Source organism: Mus caroli, chromosome 6, assembly GCF_900094665.2.
Source record: "Mus caroli chromosome 6, CAROLI_EIJ_v1.1, whole genome shotgun sequence".
NCBI lineage: Eukaryota > Metazoa > Chordata > Mammalia > Rodentia > Muridae > Mus > Mus caroli.
In genome coordinates, this window is record NC_034575.1 from 124111767 (window position 1) to 124127787 (window position 16021).

The 16021-nt window shown below is 49.4% G+C and overlaps 2 protein-coding genes across 6 annotated transcripts in view; both read left to right on the forward strand.

The window, feature by feature from the left end:
- The first annotated feature begins 892 nt into the window (after positions 1-892).
- Foxm1 (forkhead box M1) lies at positions 893-11011 on the forward strand. 4 transcript variants are annotated; one of them, XM_029479026.1, is made up of 7 exons: positions 893-1429; positions 2526-2677; positions 4481-4672; positions 6105-6233; positions 7113-7157; positions 7680-7749; positions 7922-11011. In XM_029479026.1, exons 1-7 carry the CDS (start codon positions 934-936, stop codon positions 9109-9111), a joined length of 2274 nt encoding a protein of 757 aa, XP_029334886.1. In that variant the 5' UTR covers positions 893-933; the 3' UTR covers positions 9112-11011. The 4 variants fall into 4 exon arrangements, with proteins under 4 accessions (XP_029334886.1, XP_029334885.1, XP_021020880.1 ...); XM_029479025.1 differs by having other exon boundaries at positions 900-1429; positions 7110-7157; positions 7922-11007; XM_021165221.2 differs by lacking the exon at positions 7113-7157 and having other exon boundaries at positions 900-1429; positions 7677-7749; positions 7922-11007.
- Positions 10589-16021, forward strand: part of Tex52 (testis expressed 52) — a 9904-nt gene continuing 4471 nt past the window's right edge. The window contains exons 1-2 of one of the 2 annotated variants that reach the window (XM_021165223.1): positions 10589-10726; positions 14688-15238. In XM_021165223.1, coding sequence (XP_021020882.1) covers positions 10646-10726; positions 14688-15238 — 632 coding nt within the window. In that variant the 5' untranslated portion in view covers positions 10589-10645. Of the gene's footprint in view, positions 10727-11781; positions 11813-14687; positions 15239-16021 lie in introns of those variants that run through there. The other variant, XM_021165224.1, reaches the window with a different exon arrangement.

Genomic DNA, 16021 nt, shown 5'->3' on the forward strand with positions numbered 1-16021 from the left:
GGCAGGCGGATTTCTGAGTTCGAGGCCAGCCTGGTCTACAAAGTGAGTTCCAGGACAGCCAGGGCTATACAGAGAAACCCTGTCTCGAAAAAAACCAAAAAAAAAAAAAAGTATTGTCAGGACTCCTAATAGCCGCCTGTCCACCCGACCCATCGTCTTTCATCCCTCTCCCCAGTCATTGCAAGTGACCTGCCTTCTAGTACACAATGGCAGGCATTTCCACATTCTTGTAGATGACTCATGTATTCCTTTGGCCAAACATTTAAAAAGATGTTTTTACATTTTAACTGGGGGCAGGATTGTCCCACATGCCACAGTGTGTATGTGGAAGTTGGAGGGAACGGGTCGGGGGCTGATTCTCTCTTCCCACTATTGTGGTCCTGGGGATTGAATTCAGGTGGCCCGGCTTAGCAGCTGATGGTTTCAGTCTCTGAGCCATCTTGCCAGCCCCTCCCCCCATCTTTGTCTTGTTTGTTTTCCTTTTCGTAGTGCAGGGAACTGAATCTAGGGCTTTGCTAGGCAAGCACTCTATCGCTGGCAAAACGTTCTTAAGTTTCCAGGGGACCACTGACTCCAGTCCAGTCCCCGGGTCCCATCTTGAAGTGTTTGCTGCAATTGGTAGCTTTCCTTGGTCAGTAATAGGGCTTTATTTATTTTGTATGTCTGTTTTGAGACAGGATCTCATGTGGTCCATGCTGACCTTGAACCTTGTAGGTGCTGGGAATACAAGTGTGTATCAAACCTAGCTTCTGCCCCTTATTGTCTGAGGGTTTGACCAAGGTCCGGGCAGCATTCCCCTGGGCCTCTGAGCTTCTGCTTTGGGCCATTCATGCAGTTTGTCTCAGCCCAGCGGATCTGACAGGCAGCTTCTCCTTGCCCTCCTCAGGGTCAAAGCTTGTGATTCTCAATGGAGAGCGAAAGCACAGCTTCACGATGAGAACCAGCCCCCGCCGGCCACTGATTCTCAAAAGACGGAGGCTGCCCCTTCCTGTCCAAAATGCCCCGAGTGAAACATCAGAGGAAGAAGCAAAGAGGTCCCCTGCCCAACAGGAGCCTACTCCAGCACAGGCCTCTCAAGAGGTGGCAGAGTCCAGCTCTTGCAAATTTCCAGCCGGAATCAAGATTATCAACCACCCCACCACGCCCAACACACAAGTGGTGGCCATCCCCAGCAACGCTGATATCCAGAGCATCATCACAGCGCTAACTGCCAAAGGGAAGGAGAGCGGCAGCAGCGGGCCCAACAGGTTCATCCTCATCAGCTCTGGGGGGCCCTCCTCTCACCCTTCCCAGCCTCAAGCTCACACCAGCAAGGAGTCCAAGAGAGCAGAGGTGATCACGGAGACGTTGGGACCGAAGCCAGCAGCTAAGGGTGTGCCTGTTCCCAAACCTCCTGGAGCCCCTCCAAGGCAAAGACAGGAGAGCTATGGTATGTGCCCTGCCAGGCAGATGGGTGTGGAGGTTGGCCTTTCTCCTCACTGGAAAGATCTTCAGTCAGTCATGCTGATGTCTGGTAGACAGGTTCTAGGTGAAGGCTTTGGTTTTTTATTCTTTGAGCACTGAAGCCCCTTAATGTGGCATTACTATGCTCTCTTTATGTTGGAGAAGGGTTGGTTGGTTGGTTCATTCTTTGTGTTGACTTCTGTCTTAGTGACTGTTCTGTTACTCTAAAGTCACACCATGACCAAGGCAACTCTTATAAAAGAAAGCATCTTTTGCTTACACTTCCAGAGGTAGTCCATTATCAACATGGTGGGAAGCATGGCAGCAGGCAGGCAGGCACTGGAGCAGTAGCTGAGAGTCACATCCTGATCTGGGCCAAGAGAGGCAGAGAGACCCTGGGCCTGGCATGGGCTTTTGAAACCCCAAAGCCCCCACCCCGACTGGCACACTTCCTCTAACAATGCCACACGCCCTAATACTTCTCATCATTTTAAATGTCATCACTCACTGGTGACTAAGCGTTCAAATATATGTGTCTATGTGGGCCATTCTTATTCACGCCTGTAAAGAAATTTCCATTTTCAGCTGGGCGTGGTGGCGCATGCCTTTAATCCCAGCACTCGGGAGGCAGAGGCAGGCGGATTTCTGAGTTCGAGGCCAGCCTGGTCTACAAAGTGAGTTCCNGCCTGGTCTACAAAGTGAGTTCCAGGACAGCCAGGGCTATACAGAGAAACCCTGTCTCGAAAAACCAAAAAAAAAAAAAAAAAAAAAAAAGAAATTTCCATTTTCAAGTAATAAACTGAAGCCCAGGGAAGAAATGTGACATTTTTGTGTAGCTCTCCAAAATTTGCCTACGGTCCCTTCTGGCTCATTGAAAGGCAATTTGTTATTCATAAATGTCTCCTGAAGTCCATAGTGGAGCAGAATAACTTAGAGCCACAACGATTTACCGTGCATTCGTTCCCTGTCCCTTAGAGTACAGGTCTTAGAGGGGTTATCCCCAGCTATTGATTTTGAAAGAGCTGCCGGGCATCTGAAGATGCTGGGCATGCTAATGGAGTCTTGGGTTATTTTCCCTCTAGCTGGTGGTGAGGCGGCAGGCTGCACGCTGGACAACAGCTTAACCAATATCCAGTGGCTTGGAAAGATGAGTTCTGACGGGCTGGGCCCCTGCAGCGTTAAGCAGGAACTGGAAGAGAAGGAGAATTGTCACCTGGAGCAGAATCGGGTTAAGGTGAGCTATTCTGTCACTCATTCGGGAAGACAGGAAATGGAGCAAGGAGCTACTGGAACAACATCCAAGTTCTGTTAGCACTACTTAAGGCTTTTCTATGTAATGTTTCTTTGTTTTTTGACTTTTCGAGACAGGGTTTCTCTGTGTAGCCCTGGCTGTCCTGTCACTCTGTAGACCAGGCTGGCCTCGAACTTAGAAATCCACCTGCCTCTGCCTCCCAAGTGCTGGGATTAAAGGTGAGCACCACCACTGCCGGGCCATAATGTTTCTTTTAAATATTGTTCTTTTGGAGGTATTGGGGAGTGAACCCAAGGCCAAATACTACATAAGACTATGTGCCACGAGGGTGGTGGTGGTGATGCACGCCTTTAAGGGAGGCAGTGGCAGGCCTGGTCTGCAGAGTGAGCTCCGTGACAGCCAGAGCTACACAGAGAAGCCCTGATTCAAGAGAGAGACAGGCACTACTAAGCCGCATTTCCAGCCCTTTTTAGTTTTACTTTGAAGCAGGGTCAAGCTAACACTGGCCTTGCTTGGGCCCTCCCGCCTCTGCCCCTGAGGAACTAGGATCACATGTGCCACCACAGCCTTCTGAGTGACTTTACTGCCTGGGACCTCTCACTGTCCCCATCGTTGCTCATTAAAGGCATAATCCTGGCTTTGTGTTTCTCTAGCACTGGGTTTAGTGGCCCTTTGTAAATATTCAGGAAATGATGAAGGGTCGTGGTTAAAGAAGCCACTTGGACTTTTAAAGTGGCATCCCAACAGTACAAATTGAATGTAGCATCGTTAACACAACAGTTTTATTAGGAGGTACACTGTTAGCAAAGTAAATTCTATAGGAATTTTATTTGTATCAATTAAACTGTATATTTAAACATATATCTGGACTTGTAAAATTATATCTCAAATTTTTAAACTGATCAGATCTTTGTCTAAGACTCGTCCAAGTGTGTCTTTTGTAAGCATTTCCCCACAATTTTGACTGTTTCTTCTATACCTACACTGAGACAAGGTGGGCTTACGTCCCATCAGGACTACATGTGGATCTCAGACCTAAGTCCTTTGACCTGCAAGTCTGAAAAATTCATACAAATTATTGTGCGGATCCCAGCTAGAGAATCTACTGGAAGAGACCTCATTTGTTTTCTTGCTTTTGAAATAGGGTCTTATGTAACCTGGGATAGCTTAGAAAAGACTAGCTGAGGATGACCTTAAACTCTTGCTCATCCTGCCTCAACCCCTCCACTGCAGAAAGTACAGATATACGCCACCATGACCCGTTTTTTCCTTATGTGGTGCTGGAGATCAAACCAGCACCAGGCCTTCATGCATATCGATCGGGCAAGCACTCTATCAAACTGAGCTATGCCCCAGCCTCAGGCTTCCCAGGCAATTTATTTTGAGGAAAAGGATGGAAGGGAATCCGTTGCTAATTGGCTGGGGCCTAGACAAACTAATTAAACTTTAATCCCATTACAAAATAATGGTGTCAAATGAGTTTGTTTCTGTTATCCCCTAGAGCAGTGATTTTCAACCTGTGGGTCATGACCTCTTTGGAGTTGCATGTTAAGTATCCCGAATACCAGATATTTACATTAGAACTGTGACAGTAGCAAAGCTACAGTTATGAACTAGCAACGAAGGCAGTCTCATGGTTCAGGGTCACCACGGGAAGCACTGTCTATTAAAGGGTCAGGCAGGAAGTTCTGGAGGATGCTCCATGGATCTGGGGTGGGGAGTGAGTCTCGTAAACTTCCCTGTCATTCTCTCTTCTCTTTCCCTTTGGCTTCTCTCACCCTACAGGTTGAGGAGCCCTCAGGAGTGTCAACATGTTGGCAGGACTCTGTGTCTGAGAGGCCACCCTACTCTTATATGGCCATGATACAGTTTGCCATCAACAGCACTGAGAGAAAGCGCATGACCTTGAAGGACATCTACACTTGGATTGAGGACCACTTCCCTTACTTTAAGCACATTGCCAAGCCAGGCTGGAAGGTACTCTGTCCCATAGCCAACGTCAAGGCCATTCTGGTCTGTTTCTCATGATGCTTTAGGTTGTGTCCTAATGAGAGACAACAAAGGAACAGTGAGCCAGTGGCCCCAAGATTAATGTCCTGTAACATCTAGTGGGCGGGGCCTTCTCCTTTTCTTTCTTGTTTTGAGACAGTCTCAATTCATGCTCTAAGCTGGCCTCAGACATATAAACTTCCTGTTTCAATCTTGGGAGTAGATGGGACTGCAAGGGTATTGCCACCCTGACCCCTGGGCAAGTTGTGTCTTGGTTTTCATCTGATGCATGGGAACTCTATGACAGAGTCTTTGTCAGAATCACACTGTGTGTGTGTGTGTGTGTGTGTGCGCGCGCGTGTGTGTACGCGTGTGTGTGCGCGTTTGTGCGTGTGTGTGTGTGTGCGCGCGCGCGCGCGCGTGTGCCCATGCTCGCGTGCTTTGCTTACTTATATGCTCGTGGGAGAAGGGGTGTATGTATTATGTGAGCATGGGAAGATCAGAGGACAGCTTGCTGGAGTTATTTCTCTTGATGGGAGTTCTGGGACTGAGTGCAGGATGGCACCAGGTACCCACTTTTCAATCCCTTCCATTGAAAAGCTTGGATAGAAATGGACTTTGTCAGGCTGGAGCTCAGTGGCAGAGTTCTTCCCTGCCATGCACTAGAGTCCGGCTTTGAAGTGGGATTTGCCAGAAAGACTGACCTTGAACCAGCATGTGACCTTGTGTCCTCTCTTCTGCCTGTCCTGTGCTGCATGTCTGCAATGTTGACACCAGGCCACAGGTAGCAGTGCTTCCGTTGTATCTGATCCTCAGATTGGCACAGTCCAGTCTCTGAGATAGGATCTTGCTCCGTAACTGTATCTTCCTGCTTCATCTTCCTGCGTTCCACGCATATGGGCACACCACCATGGCCAGGCATACAGATGGCTTGTCCTGCTGCTGCTCTTGAGCCTTTAGTGTTTCTCTATAGACTGTGCGGTGGACAGAGTCTTCGCTCTCTCCTGATGCCAAAGGGCATGATGCACTTGTAGAAATCACGGGGTTCTTGGCTGCCCGGCTTAGCCTGCCTCATTTTCCGCACAGGTGATGAGGCAAGCATTGCGGGTGTAAAGATCCTGTTTAGTGTTCTCTTCCCCTGAGCCTTGGGCCGGGATAGAGAGCAGGGGTAGAGAGGGAGGCTTCCACCTAAGACCTTCAGGGCCTGGGCATAGGCCATCTGGTTTTTGTTGTTTTGTTGGTCACTAATTGGGGTGTGTTATGAATCTTTATCTCCGTGCATGTATGGCTGAGGTTAGCTCTGCAGTGTGGCATATCTCTGTTAAAAGCAGTGGGAGATGCCCTGGCCTTTCCCAGCTCACTCCGAGAGCAATGTCTCCAAAGTTAACTGAACTGATGACTGCGTATCTGTCTCTTTCAGAACTCCATTCGTCACAACCTTTCTCTCCATGACATGTTTGTTCGAGAGACATCTGCCAATGGCAAGGTCTCCTTCTGGACCATTCACCCCAGTGCCAATCGCTACTTGACATTGGACCAAGTGTTTAAGGTGAGTGTCCTTGTTTCATCTGGAGAGCCAGTTGGGGATTACTGAGCCTTCTGTAAAGAAGCAGCCTCACTCCTGACGCTCTCTGACTGAGGGAAAGCTAGAAGCCAGTCACCCAATTCATGACTTGCGTAATGCCCTGAACAGCCAGCCGACAGATACCAAGTGACAGTCCTTGCCCTAGACCAGAGAGTAAAGAAAACTGTTCTGGTCTAAATAGTGGAGTGTTTCTCTAACTCCTCTATTTAGTATGGACACTTGTTATAATACAGCTTCCAGGTCTCTTACTTGGGGTTCTGATTGGTGAATCTGGGATAGGCCTAGTAATTTGGTGTGGCAGGGCAGGGCATCTGTGTAGGAGTGTAGAGGCCAGAGCCAGACCTTGGGTGTCCTTCTCTCTCTCTTTATTTCCTTGGGATGGCTCTCTCGTGGAACCTGGAGCTACACTGGGGTCAGCAAACCCCTGCAACCCACCTGTCTCCACCCCTGCCTTCATAGGTCTGGGGTTATAGATGCATTTATTAATGTAGGTCCTGGGATCTGAACTCAGATCCTTAGGCTTGGTACAGCAAGCTCTCTTACCCACTGACCTATCTCTCCAGCTTTGAAATTTGTATTTTCAGCCTTGCTCCGAAGAAGCCCTTCTTTAAGTCTAGAGACTAAAAATGGAGCCATAAGAACATGTTGTCAGGACGAAAGTTGTTGTTTTGAGAGCTGCTAGGTACCCGGAAGGATGTTGTTGCTGTACTGTTTGTTCTTCTGGAAGGGAAGCGTTCTCCATGGTGTCCCCTGGACAGTAGGTTTCTTCCTAGTCTGAGTAGATCGACCACATTTGTGGTAACTGCATCTCATTTCTCTCCCTCGATGCCTGGCCGCCAGCAGCCACTGGAAGCAGGGTCTCCACAGTCGCCCGAGCTCGTGGAATCAGTAAGGCTCTTCTCCTCTGGCTGGGGCTTGGCCTGATTTCCCTCACTGCTCAGCATGGCTTTAGTGGGCAGACGCTGTGACGTGGGGAGGGCTCTGTGTTTGGCCCTGTGACTGCTAACCCTGAGCACAGTACCACAAAGGTGTGCCGAGCAGAGCAAAGTGGGCACTGCAAGGCCTGCCATCGCAAGGACAGGTGCGTGGCATGGGCCCTGCAGGCAGTAGCGGCAGCCTGTTCTCTCAGCGTGGCTTGTCTCTGTCTCTCAGATAGTTAACCGCATTTCCCTGGGGGTGGTGAGTACCACGGGACAGGCATAGCATTGTCCTGCCCTCCCTCATTTGTCTGTTGTCCACCTTTCCCTTCAGCATGGCTTCATAGATTGTACCTACCTGCATCTATCATTCAAACCAGCTTTTCTTTCTGGGTTTTTAGGCCAGAAAAGTTTCTGCATCAGCTCAGGTTGGTGGGGTTCTGCCTCTCCCCTTACCTTACTAGTCCAGGTTTCTTTCTCTTCCAATAAGCAGCAGCAGAAACGACCCAATCCTGAGCTCCATAGAAACGTCGCCATCAAAACCGAAATCCCACTGGGCGCACGTGAGTATGGGGGGCGGGTCTCAGACCCGTCCAGTCCTGGTTCTGGGGCTTATCTTCAGGTTATGTCTCTAATTCAGAGGGAGTTTGAGTTCACAGTTGAGCAGTGCCCCTGGAGTGGGAAGTAGTAGACCCCTAGCATTGCCTACCTCTGATCTCTCCTGCTTCCTCCTAGGGCGAAAGATGAAGCCTCTGCTCCCTCGGGTTAGCTCATACCTGGTGCCCATCCAGTTCCCAGTGAACCAGTCCCTGGTGTTACAGCCCTCAGTGAAGGTTCCCTTGCCTCTGGCAGCATCGCTTATGAGCTCAGAGCTCGCCCGTCATAGCAAGCGAGTCCGCATTGCACCCAAGGTGTTGCTATCCAGTGAAGGAATAGCCCCACTTCCTGCCACAGAGCCACTGAAGGAGGAGAAACCCCTGCTTGGAGGGGAAGGGCTATTGCCTTTACTTCCTATTCAGTCCATTAAGGAAGAAGAAATGCAGCCTGGGGAGGTCATACCACACTTAGAGAGGCCTATCAAAGTGGAGAGCCCTCCCTTGGAAGAGTGGCCCTCTCCATGTGCATCACTCAAAGAGGAACTATCCAACTCCTGGGAAGATTCTTCCTGCTCTCCTACCCCAAAGCCCAAGAAGTCCTATTGTGGGCTCAAGTCCCCAACGCGGTGTGTCTCAGAAATGCTGGTGACTAAGCGAAGAGAGAAAAGGGAGGTGAGCCGATCCCGGAGGAAACAGCACCTTCAGCCACCCTGTCTGGATGAGCCTGAACTGTTCTTCTCAGAGGACTCCAGCACATTTCGGCCAGCTGTGGAGCTCCTGGCGGAGTCTTCCGAGCCTGCATCCCAGCTCAGCTGCCCTCAGGAAGAGGGAGGACCTTTCAAGACCCCCATCAAGGAGACATTGCCTGTCTCCTCCACTCCTAGCAAGTCTGTGCTCTCTAGAGACCCTGAGTCCTGGAGGCTTACACCTCCAGCCAAAGTTGGGGGGTTAGATTTCAGCCCAGTACGAACCCCCCAGGGTGCCTTTGGCCTTCTGCCTGACTCACTGGGGTTGATGGAGCTGAATACCACCCCTTTGAAAAGTGGTCCTCTCTTTGACTCTCCCCGGGAGCTCCTCAACTCAGAGCCCTTTGACCTTGCCTCTGACCCCTTTGGCAGCCCTCCACCACCACATGTGGAAGGCCCCAAGCCTGGCTCCCCCGAGCTGCAGATTCCCAGCCTTTCAGCCAACCGTTCTCTCACAGAAGGCCTTGTCCTGGACACAATGAATGATAGCCTCAGCAAGATCCTTCTAGACATCAGTTTCCCTGGCCTGGAGGAGGATCCTCTGGGCCCTGACAACATCAACTGGTCTCAGTTCATCCCTTAGCTGCAATAGAGGCAAGGTCTTGCCCTTGCCACTCAAGCCGCCTGCTATCCTGGCGCTTGTGTGGCTCAGTGTACCCCAAGCCGTCTGAGGGAAGCTAGCAGGCAAGGGCTGAGCTGTGCCCTTTGACCTAATTATGTCAAGATAATAGCCACATCTAAGCCACTCTGGGACCTATGCAAGCAGTAGGATCCCCCAGAGTCTGAGTCCTCCACTCCCTGCTGGCAAGTGAAGTGGGTGTGACGAGCCATGAGGACCAGGAAGTGCCCATTAGTCACTTGTTGCTCCTGGCAAGGTAACCCTTATAAATGGTGTCAGCTCCCCAAGTTGTCCTGTAATTATAAATGTAAGCGTATTTCCTTAGCTCATTATCCAGAGATGGCCAGGATGGGTAGAGGGATGGGGTTGCACTTTGCTTGTGACCTCTGGGGGAAGGACCTGCAGTGCAGTCTCTCCACACTTGTGGGTTCTGCTATAGGCTTCTAGAAACACAGGTTGCTGTGCCAGGATCCTGCTTACTGCCCTTTTCTCACAGCTCCCCATGTCTCCAAGCCAGTGGTACTGCATGAAGAAATCCTGCTGTGAAAGCCTATTGGATTTGGGTGTAGGGAGATGGGTGTGCCTGAAGCAAAAGCATGGGTACTCACAGGAGCCCTACTAGGTGTTTCTCTGATAGTGTTCCCAATCAAGCCAGGGAGTCTGCCGTTGAGATCTCAAGCTGAGGCCTGAGAAGGAGAAAGTGACCCCTGACTTGCCTGGCTTCCTTAGCTTGCACCTGAGCTTTGCATAAAACCACCCTAGACCCCACTCTACAAGCTACAGAACAACACTACTGTAACTACCTACTGAATAAAGCCCGTGGCACTGGTCTTGGAATTGAGCGAGAGGTGGAGCCTGGGGGTGATGGGCAAGGCCTGCCCCTGCTGCATGGGCCTTCCACAGATGCTCTCTCCCGCACCCTTCTTGGACTCTGAGGTTGCCAGCTTTGTCTGTTGTGATGATTCATATCTATAATCTCAGCCTTTGAGAGGTAGAGGCTGGAGGATCAGCCCTCTATGCTACATGAGATTCTGCCAACAGAGTCCAGTTCCCACTGGTCCCTGTCCTGCCCACCTCTTCCTTGCCACCCCAGACCTTGTTCCATGGGACCAGACTCTGACTTAGGTCCTTGTTGATCCCTTGGTAACAGCAGCAGTTATAGCCCTCCCATTCCATTCAGTATTCAGGCCTGAAAGCCAAAACTGTTGTAGGTGTCTCATTACCACCTCTATCCCAGCTCCAAGCTCAGGAGCCTGCCCCCTTCCTGCTCCTGAGCCTTCCCAGGCAAGGCTCTCCCTCAGCTCATGTTACCAAGTTTGTAACCATAACTGACATCGAAAAGCATCAGGGACTGAGGAGCCTCCCAGGACAGGCAAGGGCCTCCTCCCAGCAGCACCAGTCAGGAGGCATCACCATAGCAACCCTAGCAGCAAACAATGGTACCAGAAAGGGCTTTCCTCCAAAGCTGCCTCTCCTGGCTCTGTGGCACAGAGGAAGAATGGCCAACATCCTGAAGAAAACATCCCTCCAAAAGCCAAGCCTGAGCCAAGTATCTCGTACCAGGGAGCCTTTCCTGAAGGTAGAGTGGGGCCCAACAATGCGGCCAGCCTTTCAGGTTGTCCTGAGCAGTAGTCTCTGGTACATAAGCCAGTTTCTGCTTTCATCCTGTGGTACCCTAAGTTGGAGCTCAGAACAGAAAGGAGGAGCCTGGACAACAGGTTGAAGAGGCCTTATCTAAAGGACTTGGGATCAGAAATGTGCTTAGCTTTGGGGTTTACTTTTGGGTTTTGGAGTATGTATGTATGTCAAACTATGTTGGGCAAGGACCCCAAACTTAATATAAAATTCCTTTGTTTCATATGTACCTCGTACACAGCCTGGAGGTGATTTAATGCATGCAGCATTTTTAGGATGTCTAGGATTTGACTGAGGCTCATCACAAAGGTCAAATGTGGAATTTTCCACTTTGAGACGCCATGCCTTTGCCCCGGGGTGGGTGGCGGGATATTTTTTTAGCATTTGTGATACAACATTTTCAGATTTTAGGTCTTTTTGTTTTGTTGAGACAGTCTTGTTATGTAGCTCGGGCTAGCTTGATACTATCAGCCTGCAGTATCTCTGTCTCAACCCTCTCAAGGGCTGGCAGTATAAATCTGTGCCAGTATGACCAGTTTTGGTTTTGTTTGTTTAATTTTGAGACAGAACCTCCCTATATAGCTCTGGTTGAAATGCATACCTGGACCAGGTTATTGCCAACCCTGTGGAGTGCTGCCTCCTAACTAGAGTTACAAGCACTTAACTGTCATGCCTGGGATAGACTAGGCATGTTTGTGTTAGCTTACAGACCTTTCCTCTTGTAGAAGACTTAGGGAATTCGGTCCAGCATGGCATGCCTTTAATTTTAGCATTCTCCAGCCTGCTCCACAGGGATACATGTGAGACCTCGCCTCACAAAACCAGGAGGAAGGAGAGAGAGAGAACAAACATGCAGGCGGCCACTGAGCCGGCTAAGGTGCTGAGATCAGCTGCTGCACCTGACAGCCTGAGTTCCAGCTCTAGAACACACACAGTGGAAGAACAGGCTCCTACACGCTGTCCTCGGGCCTCCACATGCATGCTATGACGTGTGTGTTTACACACGCACCAGGGTTTCTGATTTTAAGAAGTAAGACTTGGGGATGGTACCGAAGAAACTGGTGGGGGTATTGGGAGTGAGGAATGTCCTAGAGAGGCTGAGAGGGAGGGACATTTCTGTCCTGGGTTGACTATGAACAAGCTCTTCGCGTTTTTCATATAGCTAAGTACACAGTTTGAACACAGCTTAAACCCGAACTCAACTCAGTTGAGACCTTGTGTGAATTCCTTACTGCAGCAGGGTCTTTCCACATGTGATCTAGGGACTTGTCAGTTTTCTACTGCTGTGACAAGATACTTGTAACTCAAAAGAAGACAGGGTCACCTGGGCTCCTGTGTGTGGTCATTTGGCCCTGCTGCTCTAGACCTGGGAGGCAGCACATGGAGGAAGAGTGTGGAAAGAGACAGGAAGGATCCAGGGTCCCACTGTCCCCCTTAAGAGCATGTGCCCAAGCCGGGCGTGGTGGCGCATGCCTTTAATCCCAGCACTCGGGAGGCAAAGAAAGAAAAAAGAAAAAAAAAGAGCATGTGCCCAGTGGCCTAACTTCCACTAAGCCATCAACCTTCTACTGCCTCCCAATTGGTCCTCAGACTGGAACCAAGCCTTTTACAAAGGCCTTTGAGGGACACTGACACAAACCATAGCAGAATTTGGATATTTGCTCATGGGGGTGTAGGGAAGAGGTCACAGAAAAGGTAAGGAAAGAACATTCTAGATTCTTTGTAGACCAACTGACCTTTAGTGAGAAATGAGGGAAGATGCCCATGACAGCACAGGTAATAAGTGGACTTTGGCATGAAAAGGCACCTAGCCCTCCTTTTGGGAAATTGCCTAAGGTGTCTCCAGGACTAGGAACGGGGAAGGTAGGTGTACTGGCTAGTTTTGACACAGCTGGAGTTATCACAAAAAAAGGAGCTTCAGTTGAGGAAATGCCTCCATGAGATCCAACTGTAAGGCATTTTCTCAGTGATCAAGGGGGAAAGGCCCCTTGTGGGTGGCACCATCTCTGGGCTGGTAGTCTTGGTTCTATAAGAGAGCAGGCTGAGCAAGCCAGGAGAAGCAAGCCAGTAAGGAACATCCCTCCATGGCCTCTGCATCAGCTCCTGCTTCCTGACCTGCTTGAGTTCCAGTCCTGACTTCCTTGGTGATGAACGGCAGCATGGAAGTGTAAGCCGAATAAACCCTTTCCTCACCAACTTCTTGGTCATGATGTTTGTGCAGGAATAGAAACCCTGACTAAGACAGTAGGCTTCTAGAATGGCTGGCATGGGTCATCCCCTAGGCTCGATGTGTCTACAGGGACACATAAGAGGACATCGGAATGGAGGTGAGTGGTGAAGAGTGAAAGTTGATAATCCAGAGCAAGGAAATTTGCCACCAAACCTGAACCCAAGTTCAGTTCTCCAGAAATGGTAAGAGGAGTGGCTTCTGTAAGTTGTCTTCTGGCCTTCACATACTCCATCACACCCCCAGACACATACACTAAGTAAATTAAACATTAAAATGTTTAAGCAAGTCGGGGCTAGAGATGTCCAATTTTTAAAAGCACTGCTTGCTCTTCCAGAGGACCCAGGTTCCCAGCACCTACCTACATGGTTGTTCATAGCCATCTCTTAACACCAGTTCCAGGGGATCTCATGCCTTTTCCTGGCCTCCTTTGGCACTAGGCATGTGGTGCACAGGCATACACATAAGCAAGTCACATCACACATACATATGTATGTATATGATGTGAAAGTTGAGAGAATGGGAAATCAAAGCCAAAATGTGATCAGTGGAGAATGCGATTTTATAAGTCTGTGGAACTCATGAAGGATAGTACAGTAACTTCTGGACTGTGCAATTACGTGGCTCATTGAAACCCAATACCTCGCAAGCAAAGGGAAGGGAAGAAAGGCTTATTTGGGCTCACAATTCAGGACTATAGTGTCATGGCAAGAGCCTAAGGCAGGTGTTCACATTGTAGACAGGAATCAGAGAGGAGGCTAGTGCTCAGCTTGCTTTCTGCTTTTTATTCAGTTTAAGACCCCTGCCCACGGCATGGTGGCACCAGAGTCGATGCAGTTCTTTCCACCTCAGTTAACCTAGGCCAGGTAGTCCCTTTCACGTGTGCCAGAGGCTGGCATCCTACGGATCCTAGAACCCTTCAAGCTCACAGTGTTGAGACACAACTCAGTTTGTAAGTACTTGGCTATGCAAGCATAAGGAACAAAGTTCAGTCCTGAGAACTCATAGAACAAACCTTTGCATAGGGCTAGAAAAATGGCTTGGTGGTTAAGAGCATTTGCTGCTCTTGCAGAGGACCTAGATTGGATTCCCTGTACTCACGGGGCAGCTCACAACTATCTTTAACTCCACTGGATTCCCTGGATTCTGATCTCTGAGGTTACTACACACGGTACACACACATATTTTGCAAGCAAAACACTCATAAAATAAAATAATTTTATAAGTAAGTTTCTTTTAAGGTTTAGCATAGTAACACTGACAATCCCAGGGCTGGGGACTGGGGTGGGGAGAGGTGCATTCTTGAGGCTCCATGGCCAGTCAATGTAGCCACATGAGTATTTCTCAGAGATGCCCTGTCTCAAAAAAAAAAAAAAACTAAAGGTGGATGGCCGATGAGGAGCCACATCCAAAGCCGTCTCCTGACATCCACACATATACATGCATACACATATAGATTACATGCATATACATGTGCCCACAGGAATGTACATGTGTGCACACACATTCCTGATAGAGTGGGAATGGAGAAATGCCTCCCTGTGGGGACCATCTAATCCTGATGAGGCCTGGAGTGGAGGATGCTGGCAGCTTGATCCTGAGAGAAAGCAGAGCACCTCTGCCATATCCTGTTCTCTGCTGGCACAGCCATTCTAGGCTCCCTTTCATGTCTCCCTAGATGATCCATGCCAAAGAAACCTCCCCAACCTATCAGACTTGGACTCAGCGTGAGTTCCTCCTCCCCAAAGAGACCAAGGAGTTCCCGGGCTTCACCCTACAAGACTACCACAAGCTGGCCCTGAAGCAGCCACCATGCACAGAGTTGAAGTCTAAGGTGCGTCACCGGGTACTCTATCCTAGCAAGGATGCAGCCGAGCACACCTGGGGCTTTCACACATGGCTTGATGTGGGACGTTTGCCTGCTACCTTTCCCACCAGACCGGACGTACCCTATGACAGCAACGTCTGGCGCCATTTGACTCACGCCAATGCCCACAGTCTCCCTGCTGCGCAGCCTGGAATCCCTCCACCCTCCTGGATGGGCCCACACAGCTTCCTGTCCTTCATCAGTGCTAGCCCCATAGTCGTGGACTCGAAAAGAAGGAAGCAGATAATTGTAAGAACGGTGAAGGAGCTGAAGGAAGTGGAGAAACTCAAGCTGAGGAGCGAACTAAGGGCCCCTCCCCTCGATGCCAATGGCAATATCCTACCTCCGCCAAACTTCAAGAAGTAAGCTCACCCCTTCTCAGGCAGTGATTCTGCCCACGTGCCTGTGTCCCCTCCCTCCTCTCCCCGGTCCTGTTTCTGGTATCTAATTTGCTTCTCCAACTTTCCCACTCGTGGCTACCTGTGCCTTTTTCTTTTGTGTGGCTGGAACCCATGGCCTTGCACATGCTTTGCAAGTGTTCTGCCGTGGAGGGCACACTCCTGACTGCTTCCTGAAAGTAGCTGACCACATGCTGTGGACATGGGAAGAATAGCCAGTGGAAAGGCCCTTTATTGTTTAACTATAAATGGAGAGAGGGTACTCTGAATTTAACATCTGCTTAGCCTGGGGATGCTGAGAAATGTAATTTAATCCCTGCTTTCAAAAGATAGAAAGAGACAGCTACCAAAACCATACTGAACCCGCAAAGCACCCAAAATGTGTGTGAGAGAGAGGGTGTATGTCATTATTACATTTCTTTTGTTTCATTGAGGCAGTATCACACATTTAGTCTAGGTTGGCCTTGATTGGCAATTCTCCTGCCTCAGCCTCTTGAGTGCTAGGATTACATATGCATACCATCATGGCTGCCTACCTTTTTTTTTTTCTGTTTTAAGTTTTTAAATAAATTATGTGTATGGGTGCTTTGCCTGTGTGCATGTCTGTACACCACAAGCGTGCCTACCTAGTACATGAGAAAGGCAGAAAAGGCTGTTGGATCCTCTGGAACTGGAGTTTCAGACAATTGAAAGCAGCCATGGTTTTTGTTGTTTTTTGTTTTTTTTAAAGATTTATTTATTATATGT

Bases quoted from the DNA above. Each gene is read 5' to 3' on its own strand.
- Foxm1 (XM_029479025.1), top strand. From the start codon at position 934: ATGAGAACCAGCCCCCGCCGGCCACTGATTCTCAAAAGACGGAGGCTG. The intron at 1,430-2,525 runs GTATGTGCCCTG...TTTTCCCTCTAG, and splicing joins GCAAAGACAGGAGAGCTATG to CTGGTGGTGAGGCGGCAGGC. The intron at 2,678-4,480 runs GTGAGCTATTCT...CTCACCCTACAG, and splicing joins TGGAGCAGAATCGGGTTAAG to GTTGAGGAGCCCTCAGGAGT.